We start from the raw sequence: 19,468 nt of genomic DNA, 5'->3' as shown, positions 1-19,468 counted from the left end.
GAGTGTGTGGCCGGTGTTCTGCTCGGCGGCTGCTTTTGTTTGAGCGGGTACCTCGTCGTCCTGGAATAAAACGTTATTTTTGTCGTCCACCTCTCGAAAGAAAGTAAGATTGCTCAGCATGTCTGTGGGTATCGAATCTGGTTTTTCTAATGACGAGGTGCTGTGCGCGCGCTTCCCGCTGCACCGCGCGTGCAGGGACGGCGACGTGCGCGCGCTCTGCTCACTGCTTCAGCTGCACGGCGGCCGAGCCGAGATCCACACCGAGGATTCGCTGTACGGCTGGACTCCGATTCACTGGGCTGCTCACTTTGGAAAGGTAGCCGCTGTACTTCAGCACCTAACCAGGCTCCGAACGGCCATTTAAAATAACGTATTTACTAGGTTTGTTTTAATGTCCGTTAACCGCCCAACACACTTTAGAAAGGTAATTTTCGGATCAGAGGTTGCCAGGTTTAAACTCCACCTCTAACCGACTGACTCGTTAACCGGGTCTGGGAGTCGATTCTGACAGAACAAGACTCGACTCACCAACGTACATTAGAATAATCGCTCACTGTTCACTCTAGACATCATTCTGGTCGCAATTTATCTAAGAATAGAGTAGAAAACAATTAAATAAGTAATCAGAAAGATGTTTAATGATTGCCAAGAGAAGCCAAGTAATAAAACTGACATGTTGGCCGTATGTGAAACGAGTCTATATTCAGGTTATCTTTGCAGTGAACTCATTTCTATGTCCCTTTTGTTGTGCGGTATCGACTCTTAAAATTGACTCGTCGATTCCCAACGCTTGCAGTCAACTCAGAAAATGTTCAGACCCGAACAGCTCACTATAATCCAGTCTACAGTGTAATTTATTCGAATCTTAGTTTTCTCCTAACTGGTTGATGTACATATAATTTACAATACTTTTTATAAAGTTAACTTTACATACATTTTTTTATGAAGGAGGCATGTATTAAAATATATGACTTATATGACTGCTGCTATGTGCCTTTTTTACTGCCTTAGTTTATTTCTATTTTTTATTCTTTTGTATATAAAAAGTTTTATAGTTTAAATGTATGTATTTTTAAAAGTTTTTATTCTAAGTTTTTATTCTGTTAGTTTAATTTTGTTTTATGTATAATACTTATTGACGTTTGGAGGACGAACAAAGTAAAAATTTCATTGTACAGTGTAACTGCTGGTTCTTCTGTGCACATGACAATAAAACTCTTGAATCTTAAAAGGAATTAGTGCATTAGATAAACCAAGCATAACATAACAACACCGCTGTATGGTGGTTTCAAATCATAAAAACGGTTCTTGTGGATTCTGTACTTGGTTTAAATGCGAGAAATTGATTATTTGGTATATTCACAGTACAGTTCTGGTGATAAATGATGGCTTTTGTTCTGATCTTAATTCAAATCGAGTATTACATATTGTGTTACTTTCGTTTAGGTCATCTAAAAGGGCTTCCAATGTTATGTGTGCGGAAATTCAACCAATCTGGCAACCTGTTAAGTAGGCGCGTTTGAGAACCTGATTTAGTGCTGGTTTTACACGCTCAGGTTATATTATAAATTGGAAACTAATTACATCCTGCTTAATGCACGAGTTAATAAGGACCATACACATTTAACAGCACTGATTTAATCTGGGTCAGCAGTATTAAGGTCAGATGACTGATGCTGCTACCTGCTTGATTACAAGCGTTAGATGTTATCATCAGCATGATTTTATTTTAATTATTTATGCACGTTGTGTTTTATTAGTACGACTTTTGACTTGGCAGCAGGAACTATATATGCATTCACTATATCACTGATGAACATTATCATTTTGCATTATAATACCACGGGTGAAAATCAACTTGCACGGACACAAAGGCAGACCAGTGTCTTGTCCCAAATCCCTTCCTGTTCACTGTATAGTGCGCACTTTATTAAGCAGCTTCGTCACTCAAAAATCATGTCCGAAAGCATTCTGGGGAATACCTGGCGCACTTCTAAACTCCCACAGCACACTACTTTAGGGTAGACTCCTCTAACAATTCAAGCCAGCGGATGAAGAGCAGCCGTAATGCACTTTGTAGTGTGCAGAGGTGAGGGAAACTATGTGTTGTTTGGAACAGACCCACATAGACTGTACCAAAGCCGTCATCGATTGGTCGAGCTGAAGCCAATGGACTGCAGCCCGCCAAAACCAGTCTAAAGGAGACCTTGCCTTAAGAAGAAGAATATATACTTTATTTGTCATATATACATATACAGGTGTACAGTACAATGAAATTCTTTCTTCGCATATCCCAGCTTGTTTGGAAGCTGGGGTCAGAGCACAGGGTCAGCCACCTTACGGCGCCCCTGGAAGCAGACAGGGTTAAGGGCCTTGCTCAAGGACCCAACAGTGGATGCTTAGCAGAGCCTGGAGTTGAGCCGCCAATCTTGATAGCCCAAAGCTCTACCCACTAGGCTACCACTGTCCCTTGCTGGTTACAGTAAGCCTATGCCAGCCTTCTTGTTTGATTGGCAGCTAGGATTGCTTTACTGACCTGATAAACTGTATAAGCTCCAGGCTTTATTAAATTTAGAAGTGCTATTGAAAGGCACATGGTTGCATGTTTTACCTTCAAAGCAGCATCAAATAACATCACTCTTTGATCCCCACTACAGCTGGAGTGTGTTTTACGACTGGTTGAGGTGGGCTGTGAGGTGAACTCTGTGACGACACGATTTGGACAGACTCCGGCACACATTGCGGCATTCGGAGGACACCCAGAGTGCCTGTTGTGGCTCTTGCAGGCTGGTGCTGATATCAACAGACAGGTGAATGTTGCATTAAAAACCACTATTGTCATTCTTTCAGTAGCCCCTGTTCATTCGACATTAAAAACTGTATTATTCAAAACCGTCAAGGATAGGGATGCAGAATTTGACCATTAAAAAACAATAATAACTTTCATATCAATATTTATTTTTCCATTATTTTAATGGAAAAAAACAGCGTGGTAACATGGTGAACATGACGGTGGTGTAGAACAGAACATAAACACAGTGAGCAGAACCAGTTCAGAATTCAGAATGTAGATTTTATACCAAGTCTTTAGCTCACAGTTCATTACAAGCATTAACTGAATAAATGAATAAATATGCAATTGGTAATCCAAAGCTTTATTGTTATATTATTGTAAAATAATAATAAGAAAAAGAAACCTCCTTTGTTATATTCATATACATGTGCTGTGCACTTGTAAATGATAAAGTAATTCATCATTTAGCTCTGCAGTTAAGATACTGAACTAAAAATGGAAAGATCACTGGTTCAAGCCTTTGTTAGATTGCCCATGTTGGGGTCATGAGCAAGGTCCTTAACCCTTAACTGCTTTAAATTGTATTTGTTTACAAGGAAGTCATGTAAATATGTCACCTTTGTCTTATTTTTGAAAATGTTGGAAGTCGGAGTTTCCTTTTGCTCTACCCAGTTTGTCTTCATTTAATTTAATGTGTTTTAGGACTTTGTAGGTGAGGCTCCCATCCATAAGTCTGCAAGAGCAGGTAGCATGGAGTGTGTCAATGCCCTGTTGATCTCAGGCGCTACACCAGAGTAAGTCACCCGGTGCCTTTTTAATTTTCTAAACTGTTACTCTACTGCTATTAATGTTTTAACAATGCTGTCATAAAAGGGATTTCCAACAAAAACCCACTTGTTTTTATTTGCCAACACAAAGGAATTTAATCTGCCAAAACACTTTCACTAAGTGGTGGGAGCTGGTCTGAGGCTTTCAAATCCAGTTAAAAATTTCAATGCTGGTTGTAACTCAAGTGGAAATGTGATTTGGAATTTCTTATTTTAAAGCTGCTAGAGTCACCCAGTACTCTTGAATCTGACATTTCTTTTTAGACAAGTAGGCCTAGCAGCAAGTTGTCCCAGTGGTGAAAAAAATAATAATTTAGGTAGTCACTTGATGTATACAGCTCTAAAGGCTTTTGGTATCATGCTGCCCTGGCATTTTTGATGGATTTCCCTTTTACCCCTCTGTATATGTTTTAACCTAAAGGAATGTCCTAACTTATGACCTAATGAATGGTCAGTTGTTTTTAGACCAAGACAAATGCACAATTTCTTTATCTATTCCCTTTTACAAATGTATGAAATACAGATACTCCTGTGACCTGGAACAAATAGCGTGTGGTAGTGAAAGGTATGAATATGCAATTAATTAGTAAATTGCTAGTGCTGTAAAACGTACATACTTTTTACTTAAAACAAAATTATGAGGGGGAAAAGGCAAAGAAAACGGGACCAATAACATCACTGTATTTACTCCCCAAAGTCAATGTGGTGGCATTAAAAGAAATTATACATCCTTACACATTGCACGAGACAGTATAAGGAATACATAGTTTAGTTCTTCTTGTTTTTAAAAATAGTTTTAATTTCATTTTTAACCAAACAAAAACTCTGTGGAACTTGCTGAGTTATAAAATAAGTTAACTGAATATACATTAAAATTAGTGCCACTGTTTACAACACAGGTTCGATGACTATCTAAAGGTTGGCAGATATTTGCGACATCCACAAGCCCGCTCCGGACTTTATGGATTATTTTTCCCCAGTGCTTTTCTGTTGAGAAGTGTGTGTTCCGCATAAAAGTAGCCGAGTCGTTTTAAAAAGGGATGTTTTGAACAAACCACTGATATTACTATTGTTTGCACAGTAGAATAGATTTCCTACAGTACTTTTATTTCTGCACATGCGCTGTAACATCGTATTGCAGTCGTTTTAAAAAGAGGAAGTTTCAATATGGTTTAAAAAAAAAAAAAAAAAAAAAAAACCATCTAATTGTTTTTTCTTGCCAATTAGTGTCTGTTGCGTTCGGTTTTGTCAGTTATGCACAGGCTTTTTGTAAAGAAAGACCTTAGATGCACTAGAATCTAACCTAATAAATGCCACAGACAGGCCCACCGACGGGCTTGTCCTGTTAATCAGTGTGCATTTCATGTAGCTGATACGTTCATGAGTGCAAGATGAGCACAGAAGTAAACAGTTTAAGCTTATACAATTATGGTATGCTAAAATATTTAGAACACCGTATTAACTCATTGCTGTAATCTCCTGCAACCTCATCTGCCTTTTGTGGGGTCAGCATGAATTAAAAGAACGAAGGATGCTCCCGGTATGTTGCAATGTAACTGTGTTTCTATTAAAACGTTTATTGTAAAGGGGTTATTGTAAGCAATTGTGCATTTGTTTACTATGTGTAATATCATTCATTGAATAGACACAGTAAATTAGCATGGCTTGTACATTAAGCACATTAATACACAAATGCTTGCTGTTGAAATTGTGAGCTTGAAGAAAGGAAAGCTCATTGGGAATGTGAGCTTTGACAAACGGTCATAAATGTAAAAAGAATCGTGGTGATGTGACAATAATACAACAAATTTGGCTACTTTGACGTTCGCAAGTAGACATCTCTTCTTTGTGCCTTATATTAGATGTGGTATTTAATTAAATACTAAGTTTTATGTTTTAGATAACTGACAGTCTGTGAATTATTTTAGTAATTTAGTAGTTATTGATTGATTAATTGGTTAGAATACTTAAAAGCACAGTTAAATGTGTTTGTGTATCAACAGTGAACTAAAAAAATCCTTGAAATACAAATTAACACTTTATTGCTGATGAGGAACCTTGTTAGGAACTGACTAAAATACCATTAAAACCAAATTATAAATACAGTTGTTTTTAATGCATCTGTGCTTGTTTTAAACAGTTAACCTTCAGTGAAATTCTCTGTCATGTTTATATTATAGAATTAATACAGAATTTGCTTATTTGCTATTACAGTTATAATAATAGTTTAAAGTAGAGATGGGACGATCGATCGGCTATGAATCGGTATCGGCCGATTTTTAATCAAAATATGCTATCGGCGATCGGCGATATTTCCTAAATGTAGCCTATCCGATCGTGTGATATATAAAGATCACGTTAAGTTAACAGCTCAGTGGATTGATCCAGACTTTGAGCTACAAAGCACCAACCATCGCATCAAAATTGCGACAATCGCACAGAAACCATCGTGAAAGCTCTTCATGACCTAAAATAACATCATTAACGTTGTGCATCATACATACGATGTAATTTTGCTGATTTAAATATTTACTTTAAAAAGATAATTCAACCCGGTCACATCTGAGTCGATTCTATCAGCACGTTATATAAACTCCTGGTTCACTTTGGTAAATCGTAAGCGGTTCTTACTTGTGATGTAGATGAGAACAGAAAACGTTACAGAGCCAATCAGAGGCAAAAGTTTATTCATTACCAAATTCGTTAGTTCAGGATCATCTGCTAAACTTTTAGGATCATCAGAAAACTTTTAGCTCCTTAGACGGAACGAGTGTGACTCGGTTACAGATCTGTGGTAATAGCAGTTTAATGAAGCTTTTTAATGTAAGAGAGTCACACAAACTGTTCTGAAGTATCTGGTGTTTATTTAAAACCACGACATTTAATTAATAACAGTAAACATGGAGAGATAACTGAGAAAAGAAACTTACGCTTCGCGAAAAATGAATCGACTCGTGAATCACTTTAAGCGATACAGTGAACAGATCATTTCTCTTAAAGGCACAAACACACACGCACGCGCTGCTCCGGTTTATCTTCACTGTGAGGCTCTTTTTAAGATTTATTCAGATTGAACTGGATAACATTAAACCTGCGTGTGTGTGTGGTCAGTTAGACTAATGAAATATGTCTCCTGTGGGTAAAAAAATAATTGTTTGATGTACTTTATTTACTGCTAAATTTGCAACACCCCCCCCCCCATCGGAATCGGCTATCGGCCGATATCCCTGAAAGGAGATCGGTACATCTCTAGTTTAAAGTACAAGATATCAAGACACTCAGTCTTTTAGCAGAAACTTTTACAGCCCAAGCATTGAAAGGTGGGGAGGCCTTGCACTCTTGTGCCCAATAGTGGCAATTTGGTGGTGAAGAAGCTTAAACCGGAGAGTTTCCTATTACAAGTCCAGGACTTGATTGTGGCATGATAAAGAGAAACCTAAACCATGTATCTGTGCCAGATTGAGCTGGGCAATTAAGTATCTATCCCAGCACATCCAGTACCAGTGTTAAGGTACAGGGCTTGTGATTGGATGGTTTCTGGTTCAAGCCCCCTAACTACTATTTGTCATTGTTGGGCCCTTGGGCAGGACCATCAGCCCTCAATCACCCACCAAAACCTGTGAGCACCCACAGCAACATGAGGCAACTAAACAGTTAAGAAAAGGTCAAATAGTTTAGTGCTGGTGTTAAATGTTAAACTTATGTCCATTAGTGACCAGGCGGAAGAGACAAGAGACCTTGGTAATACTAAGAAGTTATTTAAGTTAATGTTAAATTAATGTAAATGTTTGGCACAATGCTAACTGGGATGTTTACTACTTTTAAAACTTCAAAGCTGTAGTTCACAAAATATAGTTCATGTTGCTAAATGAAGTGCTGCTGTTTATTTTTGCACTAGGGCTGATTTGTTCATTTATTCAGTTTTTTCTTACAGACACGGACCATGAGCTTAATTAAAGTTTCCATAAGTACTGCAGGAGACAAATGTGACCTCATTATATGAATCGTGTATCCACTCACTGTGTGGGGTTTTTGCACTATACTGTGTAAACAACATAGACCAGTCAATCAGTGCCAATCAGTACAGAAATGTCAGAAACAATGTCATGTGTGGTGGAAGTTACTCAGATCCCATTTTTTCCCACATTTTAATGTTTGTCGTTGCTCGATTCTATATAATTTTATGCATTTCTGCCACAACCTATACAAGAAGCACTTAGTCAGTCACACTCGGAAGCAGTTTAAAGCAGACAGTCCACCTTCTGCTTGAAGCTCTCATGGAAAGCGTGACAAAGTTAAGCCCATGTCCCCATGACCTATGCTTCTGTAGACCACCGATCTATTACGGGCACTTCGATGATGAAGCTGTCAATTATGCTAGCCCACTACCATGGGATCCAGGGTTTGAATTCCCAGCAGTGCTATCAGCCGATCAGGAATTTACATACAGACATGATTGGCTATGTCTGAACAGAGGGGCGACTGAGACCCTGCGATGGATTGGCATCCAGTCTGGGGTGTTTTACTGCATTGTGCTCACTGATTCCAGAGAGACCAGATCCATCGTAGCCTATTTATGTTAATATCAGAACAGCTTTAAATTCCACCCGAGGAATTTTTTTTGTAACAGAGGAAAAAACTACTGAAAAGCTTTGTTAAACTTAATATTAATTTTATTAAATATTGTCCAAGTCTCTAGCATGAAACCTCTGGTCGATTTCTAAGTTTAAAGGTGAGATAAAGCAATTACAATTTAAAAATCCAAACCAATCCAAAGGTTAAACGTGTCAGTATCGATATTAAGAAGCTAGAATGTAGTTATTGCAGCAGCACTTCATTTTGCTCCTTGTACTTACTGATGGTCACCACTACAAACGGCCTTTGTCACTGATCACTTCAGAGTTTAACATTATAAACAAGTTGTTTTCTTGTTATTGCTTTTCCTGTCTTATTCTAATGAGCTTTCAACCCTCAAGCTTCAGTCTAACCTGCAAATAATGATTTTAGCTTGTGTTGTATTTAACAATTTTAGACTCTGTTTACAAAAGAGTTGGAGGCAAATGTGCAAGCTAGAATTTTAAATGTTTTGTTTATAATTTTGACCCATAGCGTAATAAATGTTGCTTTTATCACTGAACGTAGCATGTTCCCAAAACTTAATTCAAGCTAATTGTGAAAACTGACCCAGAAGAACAAAACACTGCACATCTTAATGTTTTACAGCCATTGAATTTGAACATGACATGATTTTCTCAAGTAAAGCACAGAAAAGGGGGGAAGCATTCCAAAAACTGCTGAATCTGCCACACGTGCTTCAGTTCTGGCATTGAGTGTTCTCACTATCGCTTCCTTCAGTATCTACACACTGGCAAACTGTTGAGGTATTTCCTGCGGTGAAATCAGTAATGCTAGTAATGTTTAGAACTGCATGATTTGTTTACAATATTGTTTTAATGTTTTATATTTGCTCTCTTTCAGTCTACAGGACAGACTCAGGTTTTAGTCTGAAAGTTGCTTTAATTTTTTTGGACATCTAAGCGTATGGTTAAGGAAGAGGTTTACAGCGATCTAATGATGCAGAGAATTACTACTTCTGAATGTCAGAAAATGGTGTTAATATGACATACTTCTGTGCACAGATGGGTTGAAAAACAAGTTAAAATAGCCTAAACTTTATGTACTTGAGAATGATCTGTATTTTAGTGTAGCTTTTCAAACTATGTACAGTTGTGTGAATTGCCATTTATAGTCATTTCATTCATTTAATTGAATTTAAGCACACTGGCCCAAATGACATCTTTCTTTTAAACATTTTAACAGTTGTGCAAATGCTTGAACCACTTTTCAGTCTTAAAGTCTCAGAGCTTTTTTTTAGGCCTTAGCTGACTTTACAGTGACTCCACAGTTCTAGTTTTGATCAAATACCATTCAAGTAATTGAAACGTAAGGACCTTGCTAATGTGGATTGAACCAGCATCAGTACCTTAACCAATGCACTACCACTGCCCTAGACTCATTAGGTCTGAACGTAAGATGTAAGAACTGTTAATAATTGCTGGTTGATGACGAGCGTAATGACAAGCTTGTAAAAACATGTAACAACAGAATGCTTTTCTACAAAATTTACTCTGAAAAAAAGCTAATTAATGCCTACAATGTAGAAAAACACTATAAAAAAGATAACAAAGCCTCTTGAGTTTTCTTTGTCTAAAATGCCATTAAGAAATGACAGTTATGGAATACTGGAAGTCTTTTAGACTCAGATAGAACTGCTTGTATGCTGAGCTGAAAGGTAAATCAATAGGACCAGCAGGGCGGTCAAGCTGACACTGTTCTGTTGTGCAGTGTTGCTCGCACAAATATGTCTTTTTGCTCACATCTGGATAAGCCTGAGGCATTTTGGATACAAATGCTGTGTAATGATGAACTCCAAAATAAAACTCTTTGGCCAGTCACCAAGGGTCTGCTTGAAGGCTTCTTCAACAGGACGAGGGCGGCACAGTGGCTCAGTGGGTAGCGCTGTCGCCTCACAGCAAGAAGGTCCTGGGTTCGATCCCCAGGTGGGGCGGTCTGGGTCCTTTCTGTGTGGAGTTTGCATGTTCTCTCTGCATGGGTTTCCCCCGGAAGCTCCGGTTTCCTTCCACAGTCCAAACACGTGCAAGTGAGGTGAATTGGAGATACAATATTGTCCATGACTGTGTTTGACATTAAACTTGTGAACTGATGAATCTTGTGTAATGAGTAACTACCATTTCTGTGAATGTAACCAAAGTGTGTAAAACATGACCAAAAAATCCAAAGAAATAAATCTACAACAGAACAGTGATTTAAAGCAGACCTGCACATCAACCACAAACTGCTTTAAGAAACGCTAGCTGAAGCTTTTGGAATGGCCGTCACAGTCCTGACCTAACAATTTTTAGTTTTTTTTTTATTGTGACTGATTCAACAATTGTTATTAAATGTTCAAAGAAAAATTTAAAAATAGTTCACAGCAGAGGTGTTTAAGAAAGAAAGAGATAAAGGTGTCACTTGGCAAGTGGTGCCCAAACGTTTCCATACAACTGTACTTCATGCCAGACAATAACTGCCCCAGGTTATGAAACTTGTTTCTGACGTCTAAACACCTGCATTCATTATTTGACTTTTTAATTATTGCTTCATATACCAAATACCAACGACTTCTGTACTCCTGTTTCAATCCTGTTTGTAGACTTTCTCCATTTCTCCATGCAAATTAGGTATTCTGTGGTTCAATAACCAACCCCAGTGATTAGAGCAGTAGATTTAAAAAAAAAATCCCTCACAGCTTAAGTGTTTTATTTGCTAAATTAAACATTTTGGAAGGAAAACTAGTCTAAATGTGGTTTGTGCAAAACTGTTTATTTTGTTTGGGTTTTTTTTCCAGTACGTGAACATAGGGAAGGAAAGTAAAAACCTTGCCCCTAAATTTGCCTAATTTTATTTGAATATGTAAACTGTGTGAATAAATGTGTTGGGCTGCAGCTATTGGTTGTTTAGATAATCAAGTAATTTGTCTATTTACATTTTAAAAATGAAAAAAAAAAAAATTCACAGTTTTTCTTAAATATAACACGTAATGAATTATTTTAAAACTTTGTGGCCAGTTGGAGTTTCTCTTGTTCCTGCTGCCTGCTCCAACTTTGATTGTTGCAGGGCCACGGCTGTCATGAGCCCCCTCCGCCACACTCGCAGATATATTCTTTTCACCTGCTAAGTCATAAGCAACAAGTTTTGTGCTTTTTGTGAAGTACAGAAACTTTAGGAGCATTTTTTGTATTGTCTATCCCCGAACCAAGACAATTGGCCTGTGAGTTGATAGATTTATAAAAAGTTGAATTTTAAAAGTGGATACATATTCCTCCTTTTTTCATGTTAACGCCTACATACCTTCATGTTATAACATCAGATTTTTTTTTCTTTTTTTCTCACATTTACACTGCACAACATAACAATGGGCAGTATTATTGTCTGGCATTATTAAAAAAGTGATTAGTTTAGGTCTAGATTTCTGCACATTTTAATAAGGCAAATGCAAAGATGTCTTATGTATTTTTAAGTTTATAATGGAAATCGATCATGTACTTTTTGTGTAAAGCCTGTATAACTTATTCTTTTTGTCATCATGATTTGTCTCTATGAATTGGATTTGTAAAGGGACTAAATCAATGGATGAACCCACTAACATTTTATTCCTCGCTGTACTCTTATGTCGATACAAAAAAACTTTAGATTATAACTTACTGCTTGTACAAGACATTAGAAATCTTTGTGTAGTAAATAGAAAGCATCTATCCACCTGCTGAGCCTTATATAAAAAAAAAAAAGACGAAGAAAATCAGTGTAGTAAGGCCCTGTAAAATCTGTTTTATACATTTTTACCTTGTTACTCCTGTTTTAAGTAGCTCAGTCCTATATGGGGCGGCACGGTGGCTAAGTGGGTAGCACTGTCGCCTCACAGCAAGAAGGTCCTGGGTTTAATCCCCAGGTGGGGCGGTCCGGGTCCTTTCTGTGTCGAGTTTGCATGTTCTCCCTGTGTCCGCGTGGGTTTCCTCTGGGAGCTCCGGTTTCCTCCAACAGTCCAAAGACGTGCAAGTGAGGTGAATTGGAGACACTAAATTGTCCATGACTGTGTTCGATATAACCTTGTGAACCTATGTATACTGATGTAATGAGTAACTACCGTTCCTGTCATAAATGTAACCAAAGTGTGAAACATGACGTTAAAATCCCAATAAACAAACAAACAGTTTTATATGAAATTTAAAACAGAAAGAATAGAAATGGAATTTAAAACCGCTGGTTAAGAGTTCTGGCATTTACTTTTGTTGTATTTACCCAAATAGACTTACAGTTGTGATTGAATGAAGTGCAAGCAATTGAAGGTGCTTAGTGGTCCCACAGTAGGAACTTGGCAGTGTTGGGGCTTGAGCCAGCAACCTTCTGGTCAATAGTCCAGTATCTTAACTGCTGAGCTAGCACTGCCCATGAGTAAAGGACATTTAGCAGACACCTTTATCTAGAGAGACGTATAGTTGTCGCTAATAACAGTGCAAGCAGTTTTTTAGCTTCATTAAATAAGCCTTAGTAAAAGTAAATGTTTTGTACACTGTCTTAAATTTCACAGTACTTATACTTACAATAGCATAACAAAATGCCAACATAAGTGGTGTGATTGTATTAACATGTCTGTCCTGTACAGTAAGAACTATAATAGTACCTGTTTATCAGATTTCACCGCTGTTAGACATTATTAAATGCAATTAGTGTAAATCTATACATATAAAAATCGTTAATTAAAAAAAAAAAAAAAAATGTTGAGTTGGTTCATCCATAATTTTTTTTTTTTTATTAGTAACACACTGCAGTTGGACACATACTGTCAGCCTGTTTATATTACTGTCATTAGCTGAACATTTAAAACCTAATGCACACTACACCAGTTTTTATTAATTATTATAAAGTATTTTTCCACATTGCGCCAAATTTGGACGTGCTTAATTTTTCCTCCAACCTTTGCTGAGGGCCGCAGACTACTATACACGTTCTCTGAAAAGCTTGCAGCCACCTTTCACATCCACCAGTGGTGGATAAGTAGCGGCAGTGTCACTTCGTGTACAGGGGACCAAGCTACACCCTTTGTATTCTTCTGCCACCTCGACCAGAGAGCACCGGATGCAGATGTACAGCAGCAGTAAATTCGACCTGTTTCCTCACTCGGGCAAAGCCAATTATTTCCGTGTGAGCTCCTGGCCAGGTTCATGTTACCGTGTCTGTTAAGCTCCTGGCCAGACAGGAAGCAGCGTCTTAGTCTGCTGTGTCACCCAAGCATTTCTTAGCCTGATAGATTGTGATGGTTTGCTCTCTGTCTTCTGTTGCCAAGAGTAATGGGAAACCTCTTGCAATTAACATTGTAAGCAATTCTGAAAATTGTGTAGTGTGCAGTAGACTTAAAAGAGATATTGGCTTTTAAGTGTCTAGAAGTGGCTGAAGTATTTATTTACAGTATTGTACCAAATGATTTTATTAAATAAAGGAGGTGATCCTCCCAAAAAGTGGGTATTGCATTATAAATCTGATGGAATATTTTCATTACAGTTTAAAAGTTGCATAAATGTCCTTCTGCAGTGTGTATCTATCAATTACAAAGACTCACATTTTAAGTCATTGCTAATTCATTAAACTCTTGTTGTTGAGTCATTAGTAAAGATGAAAATTATAATATTGCATTATTGTAATCCTGTTTTTTCCGGCTGTGCAGATTACGGAACACAAATGGACTGACTGCAGCAGACCTGGCTCGGGCACAAGGCTTTCATGAGTGCGCTCAACTCCTGTTCAATGCAGCAAATCAGCTCAGGCAATTAAATGGTTTTGGTCGTAATGGAACTGAGCACGCATGCATAAAAGGGCGGAGTCTTCTAAATGGAGTAACCAATAGGAAGAGGCTCCACGAATGCTCCGAGTTCAATCGTGTCAAGAAAGCAAGAGTTGATGGTGAGAAATTTGTGGTAGAAGCTCAAATTTACAGTACTTGTATCCACAATGCACAGTTTTGGGAGTGGGGTATTTTACACTCACCATTTAATTTAACTGAAGAAAAATGATACTTCTATAAACTGTTTTAAAATGAACTTTGGAATATGTTTAGTGATCAGCAATAGAAAATGATGGATCTATGTATTGCTTATTCATTTGAAAATAAATAATATATAAAATGTTCATGTTCCGCCATGGGTTCAGTCCCCCCAGAATCACACCCCGGCCAATTCATTGCGGGGCCTCGACCACCCAAACCCAGACATAGTCGATCAATGTCTGTGTGGCTCTTCGTACGTGATGCGGCTCTGTGTGGGAACCCAACATTGACAGGTGATCAGAAGCAGCAGCAGATTGGACATGTGTTGAAAGGAACGTGTGGTGATCCTTCTCTTCTTGATCACATTGGGGGTTGTGCAAGCAGCCCCACTACTGGAAATGATTAGATTGGGATTAGATTGGGAGATAAACAATTGCGGCGGAAAAATCTGTCTGTGTCATATAATTTGCATCTTCTAGTGTTCCAATTGTGCGGTTGCATAATGTTGACATGGATGTGATATCTGATAGCACCTGATGGTCATAATTTAGCTGTAATTTACCTGTAACATTCTGTTTTTGCATATCTGTATGTTGGGTCACAATGCATTGTTACACCTATATGAAATAATATACAAAATATTTATTTATTATACAACAGCTAATGTTTGAATGTCTGGTTTCAGGTGTGGATTTCCCTGTAAAGACAATCAATGGGACAGAGCTGGAGAGTATGCATGTGGAATCCACTTCAGCCAGCCAATCAGGTGCGATTGGACCTTTTCCATCTACACCTACTGACAATGAGAGTCATGTGGACAGTCCTGCAGTTGAGAGCCTTTCTCCCATGCCAATAATAGTTGAGCATGTTCCATGGCGCTGCACAAACTCCTATGCCTACTTGTAATATACATTGTAAAACAATGTCACATTTTATTTCATTTACATCAATCTTTATGTCCTTTAAGTACTTAGCATGGTGGCAAAATGATCATTTTATGTATCCAGTGGCATGTAAATGTCCAATTATTATATCACAGTACTCTTTTATTCTGGCAAATTAGCGTACACTGCTTTGATCCTCATATATGTTCTATATCCTATCCGAATCCTGCTATCTGACATAACTTTTTTCATTTTATTTTTATGTTTGGCCTTTGCTTTGTCCTGGTGAAGTATTTGTTAAATGTTTCTGTTAAATAAAAGACTAATGGGTGGGAAACTCAGAGGTGCTATCGGTCAGATGGGCATTTACACAGACCGACAGGGGAGGGGATTGGTCGATCAGCCAAACCATTGGCAGGCATTGGGAGGTGCACTTGTCAGGAAGGGTATCCAGCGTAAACCGTGCCAAATCAGGTATGCACCCTAAATATGGGAGCAGCTGAACGAAAAGCAGATTTCAGTTAAATAAAACAAACACCTGCAGAAAGCATTAAAATCCTATCATCTTAATGAACGCCTGTTACAAGCGTACATACATTCTGGACTTCAACATTAACCATGGCAAACCTATTATACATCAATAGGGGCCAAAAGTTTATACAAAAGTCAGCTCTATTATATATAAATGTTGGCCAAGTTGTGTACAGTACTGTTAGACACTGGTGTGTCCAGCAGTTTTGGTGTGTGGCATTTATGTTAATAATCTGTTTGGATTGTATTTAAAGACAGATTTTTGTCTTGCTCTCGTGGTTGATTGGGACTAATTTTGTCATGTGGGTGGACAATTATCCACAGCAAATTCATTGAATTGGTCAAAATGAAAAACAAACAAAAAACAGTCCATGCCCCCCAGTTGTGCTTCCTTGTCTTTTCCAATACCCTGAGGGCTCGTCTGTGTCTGTCTGACCGCGTGTTTTGTTTTGAATAACAGATGGCACCATAGAAACAGCCACAGGCTTAAGCAGTGGCTACATGCAGAAGAGCTATACCCCAAACGGTCACTGCCAGCCACTCCAGCCACTTGCTGAGTCTGATGGGGACATGTGCGGCTCGCTGCATCTCAGTGGCAGCCCCGGCGGCTGTACGTCTCAAAGGCCGGCGTGGGCCACGTTCCCATCAGATGTTGGTAATCACCTGCACTACGGCTACTACCACGGCTTTGGAGACACGGCCGAAGACCTGGAGGACGCCGCAAGCCATCATGAACACTGCAAGACTGTAAAGCTTGAGCAGCATTACCACCAGGAGGTGGTACATGCCATGCTATTGTTTCACGGCTCGTGAGGGGTTGGAGTGCTTCCTTTTGCTAGAGGTGGTTGTGTTTTTTGGAAAAGCGCCCCAGCTGCCTTAAATTTAACGCTTTATATAATGTAACACTTAAAAAGCACCTTAAAAAGCAACAGTAAAGTCGTTTTGATTAATTACCAAAGGGATATTTGTTTTTGTATCCGATGTTTGGTAATTATTTTGTTCATGTTTTTTTGTATGGTTGAAACTGATCAAATGTAGATGATTATTTTTAGAGTGGTGTTCAGAAATCATATTTTTCACTTTCCCTCTGCAGGAGGTTGAGGACTGATTTGAATAGACTTTGTATTGTTTGACCATTTGTAAGTTCATTTGTTTTTTGGGGTTTGTGCCAATTTCCACCCCCTACATTGCTTAGCATTAAGATGTTTTGTACTGCAAAAAAAAGTATTGTTCTTCTTTGTGTTGACTTCTTGCTGTTTAGTTAAATGGATTGTGTATGTACATTTACTCCTAAGTTTAAGAATATCTGGGTTTTTTTTTTTCAAAGATTGAAACATTTTGACATTGTCTTGATCTTGTCTTGAGATATAAAATACAAAATTTAAAACAGTGTGCCTTGTTGTCTTTTTTTTCAGATCTCTGCCACTTTCTATTCCTTTTCCACATGTGGGTCATTATTATACAGTATTTTGACAGTTAAACAAGAAGAGTTTAATGTACCATCTACACTATGGCCACAAGTATGTGGACACAACTTCTAATGATTAAGCTAATTTTTTTCTGCTCCATTTTTAACAAGCGTATTAAATTAATTTGATAAAACTAATTATAGGCAGTTCAAACTTCAAAATCTGTACTGGCTTCTCTAAATTGCCTCTCGTGTGAGTGAGAAACAATGTAATGTCATATTTTGGATTTTAGATATATCAGTGGTCCTGTATTACAGGTTATAAAACAATCTTAAAATGAATAAGAGGTCAATGCAAACAAAAATGAATCTTATCATCTATTATGCTTGTGGCAGCATAGTGCTGGGTACCAAATAGCAACATTGTTCCTGTGGTCCTGGATCAAATACATGTCACTCCCAAATGCCATGGCTTTTCTGATTTGCCCCAGATGTCAGTATGGGGTTGTGAGTTTGTTACCCTGCTATGTATTGGCTTTGACACATTGTAAAACATGTTTTGGGTACCACAACGGTTGAGAACCAGGATGAAGCTGTTGGTGAAAAGTATTAAATGCATGATAATAATCTGATTAATGTGAATAAATGTGTGATTATTACCAATTAATAAAAATTGAATATGAAGTCCATCAGTTAATTTTTATGACAAATGGTGACTGATATAACCAGTGTTATAATCACTGGTATACCCGATCTAGTTTGTAACACCAATTTTATAAGGCCTTATGAAGGTATAGAAGAGAAGAATACCTTTATTTGTCATTTCTATATATACAGGTGTACAGTACAATGAAATTCTTTCTTCGCATATCTTGTTGGGAGCTGGGGTCAGAGCGCAGGGTCAGCCATTGTACGGCGCTCCTGGAGCAGAGAGAGTTAAGGGCCTTGCTCAAGGGCCCAACAGTGGCTGCATGGCAGAGCTGGGATTCGAACTCTCAACCTTTAGTTGATAGCCCAAAGCTCTACACACTAGGCTACCACTGTCCCTAAGTCTCAGCAGAGCTGGCAATTGGCTTTCTTTTGGGTGTTTTTGAGTTTGCAAAAATGGTTCGATCCCCAGGTGGGGCGGCCCATGTCCTTTCTGTGTGGAGTTTGCATGTTCTCTCCTTGTCTGCGTGGGTTTCCTCCGGGTGCTCGGGTTTCCTCCTACAGTCCAAAAACCTGCAGGTGAGGTGAATTGGAGACACTAAATTGTCCATGACTGTGTTCGATATAACCTTGTGAACTGATGAATCTTGTGTAATGAGTAACTACCGTTCCTGTCCTTAATGTAACCAAAGTGTAAAACATGACGTTAAAATCTTAACAAACAAACGATGGGTTGTCGTCCTGTCCAGGGTTTATTGCTGGTTTGCAACCAGTGTTTCTGGGTGGCCATGTTTGTTTGTTTATTAGGATTTTACTGTCATGTTTTACACTTTGGTTACATTCATGACAGGAACGGTAGTTACTCATTACACAAGATTCATCAGTTCACAAGGTTATATCGAACACAGTCATGGACAATTTAGTGTCTCTAATTCACCTCACTTGCACGTCTTTGGACTGTGGGAGGAAACCGGAGCACCAGGAGTAAACCCACGCAGACACGGAGAGAACATGCAAACCACACAGAAAGGACCCGGACCACCCCACCTGGGGATCGAACCCAGGACCTTCTTTCTGTGAGGCAACAGTGCTACCCACTTAGCCACCGTGCCGCCCCGGGTGGCCATCTAATCGCCACGATCCTGACCAGGATGCATAAAATGAATAAACACACAAAAAAGCTTCCATTTGTGTGAGTTAATGTGAGTTATTTTTATTAATTCGACAGTAACTTATAAGGCTGCAAAAACTTTTCATGTATAAGGCTGAAAGACCAACAAGATAAAACATTTGAGTAAACAAATACAAGGAGACATAAATGTTGATTTTAAACTAATAATATGAATGTTATTCTATTTAGTTGGGTTACTTCATTCTGTAAATATAGTCGAACAGGCTGTGAGTAAACAAAAGCTGAAATTTGATTATGAATTCTATTTCTGAACTGGAGCTCAAGTATCCGGGGACACACGTCGACCTTTACTGCGTCAAGAAAGCTCCGCCCACATTAAAGCACCTACCATTTTCACCCGGAGAGGGGAGGCGTTATTACAGTGTCGTGACGTTTTATTAAATGTAAATGTAAAATTCAGTGATTTGCACTGCGCACGTTAAATAAAAGTTTTATCATATTATTATATTACTGCATTTATTTAGTATTTTATGATATCTGTAGAATTACAGACATTCAAAATAGACGCGTCCCCTGGTGTAGACATGGTACGGTCTGTAATTCCGCGTTGAAATCCTCAGAGCAGATTTCTAAACAGTAGCAAC

The 19,468-nt window shown here is 38.4% G+C and overlaps 1 protein-coding gene across 1 annotated transcript; it reads left to right on the top strand.

The window, feature by feature from the left end:
• ankrd10a (ankyrin repeat domain 10a) lies at positions 1 to 17,026 on the top strand. Its single transcript, XM_063010619.1, has 6 exons — positions 1 to 316; positions 2,658 to 2,810; positions 3,497 to 3,588; positions 13,904 to 14,139; positions 14,907 to 14,987; positions 16,097 to 17,026. The coding sequence occupies exons 1-6, from the start codon at positions 119 to 121 to the stop codon at positions 16,447 to 16,449; spliced, it is 1,113 nt and encodes a 370-aa protein (XP_062866689.1). The 5' UTR covers positions 1 to 118; the 3' UTR covers positions 16,450 to 17,026.
• Positions 17,027 to 19,468: the final 2,442 nt, after the last annotated feature.

This window comes from Trichomycterus rosablanca, chromosome 15 (assembly GCF_030014385.1).
Source record: "Trichomycterus rosablanca isolate fTriRos1 chromosome 15, fTriRos1.hap1, whole genome shotgun sequence".
NCBI lineage: Eukaryota > Metazoa > Chordata > Actinopteri > Siluriformes > Trichomycteridae > Trichomycterus > Trichomycterus rosablanca.
Note: the sequence above shows the minus strand (reverse complement) of the source record. Positions and strands in the feature narration are given on the sequence as shown.

Coding starts and splice junctions, on each gene's coding strand:
- ankrd10a (XM_063010619.1), top strand. CDS start 119: ATGTCTGTGGGTATCGAATCTGGTTTTTCTAATGACGAGGTGCTGTGC. Junction 3,589..13,903: donor ATCTCAGGCGCTACACCAGA/GTAAGTCACCCG, acceptor CCGGCTGTGCAG/ATTACGGAACACAAATGGAC. Junction 14,988..16,096: donor CACTTCAGCCAGCCAATCAG/GTGCGATTGGAC, acceptor TTTGAATAACAG/ATGGCACCATAGAAACAGCC.